At 37.4% G+C, this 6,000-nt stretch overlaps 1 protein-coding gene across 1 annotated transcript; it reads left to right on the top strand.

Annotated features, from left to right (window-relative positions):
- The first annotated feature begins 3,321 nt into the window (after nt 1-3,321).
- OR5P3B (olfactory receptor family 5 subfamily P member 3B) lies at nt 3,322-4,251 on the top strand. The gene has a single exon (NM_001391458.1). It carries the CDS (start codon nt 3,322-3,324, stop codon nt 4,249-4,251), a length of 930 nt encoding a protein of 309 aa, NP_001378387.1.
- The last annotated feature ends 1,749 nt before the right edge of the window (nt 4,252-6,000 follow it).

The following is a 6,000-nucleotide window of genomic DNA, read 5'->3' as shown; positions in this document are numbered from 1 at the left end:
CAAGACTATATCATGGCCTTGTTTCAGAGGCTCAATATAGAGAGCCATTTCATCATTTCAGTGGTTACATAGGAGCCCATAGAATGACAGTATCATAATTTTTTTAACCTTTCCCTTGTTGATGCACACTAGACCCCTTGCAGTATTTCTACTATTTAAACAATCACGTAGTGAAGATATTTTATGTGTATATTTATATTCTTGTTATTATTATCTCTAGGATAGATTCTCCAAAGAGGGAGTTTAGAGGATAGCATTCAGAACTAACAAATTTTGCCAGTTTATTTCCCACTTGCTAGTCCCAGATACATATAATCATTTTAATGTTTCGTTACTCTTCTCTATCTTCAGTGGCTCATTCTTCTCATGGATTTTTAAATTATTCATGTGAATCTGAAGGAAGCAAAAGCTACCTGAAAACCTCTTACCCCAAACTTTAACTTGATTTGTTTGCTTACTTCATTCAGTTATATAGTTTTTTATTATTTTTCCATCACTAGAATACTAGAATGTAAGTTCTGTGAGGTCAGGTATTGCTTTTATGACTTATTGGAAAGAAGGAAAGAGTCACCAATACCAAGCAAATTTGAAACTGAGCACCAAAAATCCCACAAATCCATTAGATTCCAAGGCTTAGGAATAGTCTTCTGGGGCTCAATGCTGTATCCTATGCTTCTGTAGCTCAGATCTCTGTGCACACAACTCCAGCCTCTGTGTCCATGGCTTTTACCCTGGCTTCAAGGTTTCAGTCTCTGAGCCAGTTTCTTTCATTGAAGATATCCTTCCTTTTTCTTGAAGGATACTACATATTTAAACTGAGTCGTTTTATCAGGCTGCTTCCTGCCTACAGAATTTTAAGTCTCACAGCTTTCTTTCATTTACTTCTGTCTGTGTCTCTTTCTAAGTGGCCATGTGTCTGATGATATATTATTTAAAAAAACTCTTTTGGTGTCCCATGTGTATTATGGTATTTACAACAGCATACAAGAGGGTCTTCCTCCAATCTTCCCTGGATAATCCCATCTCTATTCGTGACTTCTTCTGAGATTGTTGAGGAATTCATGAGTAACAGGCCTAAACTCTTCAGCACTAGCAAAGCATTTTCCTACGGCACCCTTGACTTTCTCCCTAGTGCATACTTTCCAAACAGTGAATATCACAATTTTAACATCTTTTGCAATCTAGATAGGCTGAGAATTTCCCAAATCATCAAGTCCTGTTTCCTTTTGCCTAATTGTTCTTTCTTAAATTATCTATGTCTCCTGACATCTTGCTATAACCAGTAAGAAGAAACCAGGCTTCACCTTCAGCACTTTGCTTGTAAATCTCCTCAGGTAAATATCCAAGTTCATCACTTACAAGTTCTGCTTTCCACAAAACTGTAGGACACAACTCAGCTGGGTCTCTTGCCACTATATAACAAAGATCACCTTTTGTCTAGTTTCCACAGATATGTCCCTTATTACTTTTTGGGCCCTCTCTAGCAGAGTGGATTAAAAAACATACCTGTTCTATTCTATTTGCAAGAAATTCAATTGAAATATGTAAGCTTGTTGAAAGTTGAAAGAGGGAAAAATATATAGCATTTAAATATTAATTGAAAGAAAAAAGGAATGGTTATTTTAACGTCAGACAGTGTAGTCTTCAGCACAAGGCAAATTACTAGAGACAGAGAGGGATATACCATAATGATACAATCTTGAAAAGATAAAGCTTTAGAAATGGAGAACAGATTAGAGATTACCAGAAGTTAAGGAGGGAATGGAGACTAAAGGGCCCTTACTGTGGTTATAACAGGCCACATGAGGGATCTGTATCCTATCTGTATCACTTTCACTATCCTGGTTGTGATACTGTACTATAGTTTTGCAAGATATTAACATTTGTAAAATCACAGTAAAGGTATAGGGATTTTTGTATTATTATTTCCCACAACTGCCTGTGAATCTATATTTATCTCAAAATGAAACACTCAATTAAAAAGGTGATATCATCTAGAAGTATATAAAAAACATAAGCTCTTATTTTTTCCCAGAAGGATTTCTATTTTAAAATGAAATAATATGTGCTACGCTATGTTTATTCTTCTAAGTCCCAAAACAGCTGGAATGATTTTAGCAATACATCAAAAGTTTTCATTAAAAAAAATGATGGATACTCAACAACTGTATAGATGTTTGTAGACAAGACATAGTTACATGAGCTTGTGTACCTGTAACTTTCTCCATCTTGAGGGTTTTCAGTGGAAGTTTCACAAACAAGTAATGTACTTGAGGGATTATATCCCAAAAGACCTCAAATCTCATAAACGTAGCCTCGCTTTACAGTGACAATTCTTTTCATTTGTTCTTATTGTTGAGGTACAAACTTCTCCAGGTAATAATTTTTGTTTTATATTGATATAGAAATATGTTTTTCTCATTTTTGTGTTACAATTTAAGGTTTCACTATTCTAAGGAAATAATCGTTTGTTGAGCATCCAATTCCCTCTGTGATCCATGCTTGGTGTTATCACAGATATCATTTTGTTCAAACCAAGAACCTTATGAGGTATATATTTTTTAACAAATAAAGTAATGAAGAGTTGATGTAAGTTGTCTAAGATTCCATAGGTAGTCAGTGGCAAAGGCAGAATCTGATCCCAGGTCTGGATGGCTCCAAAGCTTAATGCACTTTTTCACAACACTTTGCTTCCATGCCACAATGGTACTCATAACCAACTCCAAATTTCTGTCCTATACATCAATTTTCTTTAAAATTTTAAACTTTCATTCAGTCTTGGGTCTACGCCTAGTTACTAAAGTTGCTAGCCATGTCCTGAATAAAGATAATTATATGGTGTTCCTAACATGGCATACTATTGCTCAGTTAATTCACACATACTATTATTCAAGCATTTCTGTTAAGAGTGAAAATATGACATGTAGCTGGGTGAGCACATGACTGTGATGCTGGGTGTGTGTGTGTGTTCAATCTTCTTGACTTTGGATATTGGAAGTAGACACATTATTCTGAAATATTAGTTGATATATATTGTTGAAGGAACTTCCACACTACCTACATGATGCAAATATGAATTAAGTTTAAGTTAAACATTTTTAATCTGAATATTCCTGGCCTTATGTCAATGAATATATACACTTCAAGTTTTACATGAGCTATTATGTATAAAATCACTTCCTACTAAATTTCCACTCTAGTGTCTAGGATTTATAATTTCTATTATATAGCCATTTAAAAAATAAGTATACAAATTATGATATTTACTTCCATCCTGATATTCACTTGATCTTTTTTCAGTGGGCATCATTCCTGGTGTAGATGGGGACTGGAAACTACACAACTGTGGAAGAGTTCATTCTTTTGGGGTTAACAGAGGATACTACAGTTTGTGCCATTTTATTTATTGTGTTTCTAGGAATCTATGTGGTCACTTTAGTAGGCAATGTCATCATAATCATATTAATCAGAAGCAGCCCTCAGCTTCATATCCCAATGTATCTTTTCCTCTGCCATTTGGCCTTTGTAGACATCGGATACTCCTCATCAGTCACACCTGTAATGCTTGTGGGCCTCCTCAGAAGAGGAACTACTCTCTCTGCTGCTGGCTGTGTTGCTCAACTTTGTTCTGGAGTCACATTTGGGACAGCTGAGTGCTTCTTGCTGGCTGCCATGGCCTATGATCGCTATGTGGCCATCTGCTCGCCACTGCTCTACTCCACCCACATGTCCCCCAGAATCTGTGTTCTCTTAGTGGGAATATCCTACCTGGGTGGATGTGTGAATGCTTGGACATTTACTAGCTGTTTATTAAGTCTGTCCTTCTGTGGACCAAATAAAGTCAATCACTTTTTCTGTGACTATTCACCACTTTTGAAACTTTCTTGTTCTCATGAATTTACTTCTGAGATAATTCCAGCCATCTCTTCTGGCTCCATCATTGTGGTCACTGTGTTTATCATTGTTCTGTCTTATGTCTCCATACTTTTCTCCATCCTGAAGATGCACTGTACTGTGGGGCGGCACAAAGCCTTCTCTACCTGCACCTCCCACCTCACAGTGGTCACTCTGTTCTATGGGACCATTACATTCATTTATGTGATGCCCAAGTCCAGCTACTCAACAGAACAAAACAAAGTGGTGTCTGTATTCTACATGGTCGTGATCCCCATGTTGAATCCCCTCATCTACAGTTTGAGGAACAAGGAGGTTAAAGAGGCCATGAGAAAATTGATGGCTAGAACACAGTAGTGGTCCTGAACCAATTTGGTTTTATTAATAAACACTGTTTAAGGAGGACTTATTCTGCAGATGAATAGATAATGTACTAAGTAAATTTCAGTGTATATTCGTAGTATTCTAGAGTCACAAATTTCATTTTGTTATTCCCAAGAAAATTTTCAGTTTAGAGAATAAACATGGATTCACTAATTTAGGAACATCTAGCAAAAAGTTTTGCTTTATCCTTACTTCACCCACCATTTCTTCCATCTGTAATTACAAATCTGTTCCAGGATTCTCTGTGCTGTTTGAATGCAGTCTTTGCAATTAAGAGCTGGAAGCATTGAAACTCGTTGAATGGGAAATATAGTAGTGTTACCATCTGAGATCTTGCCCTTTGAAAGAGATGGTGTCCATGCTGTACAGATAATCTAAAGAGTGAATCAGTCATGCTGGTAGTTCAACTGTGAAAATGCTGTCTCTAAACGACACCTAATTTCATTCATAAAATTTAAAATTTTTTGTATTATTAGAGACCGCTTTGTGTTTATTCTCCCAGTTTTTTTCCTATGAGAATAGTTTTGATAAAAAAGGAATAATATTTATAGGAACAAAATTTTTTCTTTAATAAAATTTAAATATCAGATTAATCTTAATACAAGTTAAATGTGATTTTTCTGTTTAATCATCAGCAATAATTCTGTCCAAACCTTCGAATTCAGAGTGATGTCAGCTTCATGGCAGTGTGATATGTCCCTCCTTTTTTCCTCTTTTTAAACAATTAACTGGGCATCAATCCACATACACAAGTGCCTTAGGGGGAGTTGTGAGACCCAGCACCATATACCAAGGAATCTTGAAGGAGTATTGCCCACCCATGCATCCAGTATTAGTCAGAAAGACCTCAATATGGGTTGCAAAACCAGAAGGATCCAGTGACCCCGCCCCAACCCCTCTCAGCCGTGATCAGGAAAATCTGGAGAGTGCTACCTTGGGCAGAAACTCACAGATGAGTCAGATTTTGCAGAAGTCCACCCTTCCAGAGGGGGCATTCCTGCATGCTGCTTGAGCAAAAAAAAAAAAAGTGTGTATATACATACATATATATATATATATATATATATATATATATATATATATATATGAGTTTTGATGCATTGGAGACTGTAAGAGGAATTTTACCAGTGCCACCCCTTCCCCAAGGTGTTACTGCTTGGAGCTGAACTAGCTGGCATCCTCTCCTGGGAAGGAAAGGGAGATCAGTGAGTGAGTGCTTGGCTTCCCAAGGAATGAAGGAATTTGCTGGAGAAACCCATTTAAAAAGAGTTACTGAGGCAGGATCTCCATCCCTGGGGGTAGGGAGAGATCAGGAAACAGGCAGATAAGAATATGAAAAGGCATTAAGGGGATGCAGTTGAGCTGAGTGTGCTCAGTACTTCAGCAGGAAGTTTACCCATGAGACTGAGAGAACTTCACCTGAGGATCCCATCACTGGGCCTGTGGCACTCTCAACACCCCAAGTGGTAAACCCACATCTCCTCCCAATTCTGCAGCTAGCTTCTTGTGTGCATTCCTGGGTACAGTGAGAGAAGCTCTAGTAAATGGTGTGCTCTCAGAAAACCAGAACAGAGTCTGTAGGCAAGGAAGAAACCACAAACTTGAACTGTAGCACTACCTCTGGAAAACAAAAGAGAGTTTCCAGCAGCCAGCTTGGTGAGTCTTAAGAACCAGAGAAACATAACAGTTTAAGAATTCTGTCTCAAGGAGGAACAAGAGATG

Source organism: Equus caballus, chromosome 7 (assembly GCF_041296265.1).
Source record: "Equus caballus isolate H_3958 breed thoroughbred chromosome 7, TB-T2T, whole genome shotgun sequence".
NCBI lineage: Eukaryota > Metazoa > Chordata > Mammalia > Perissodactyla > Equidae > Equus > Equus caballus.
This window is presented reverse-complemented; position numbering and strand designations above follow the sequence as displayed.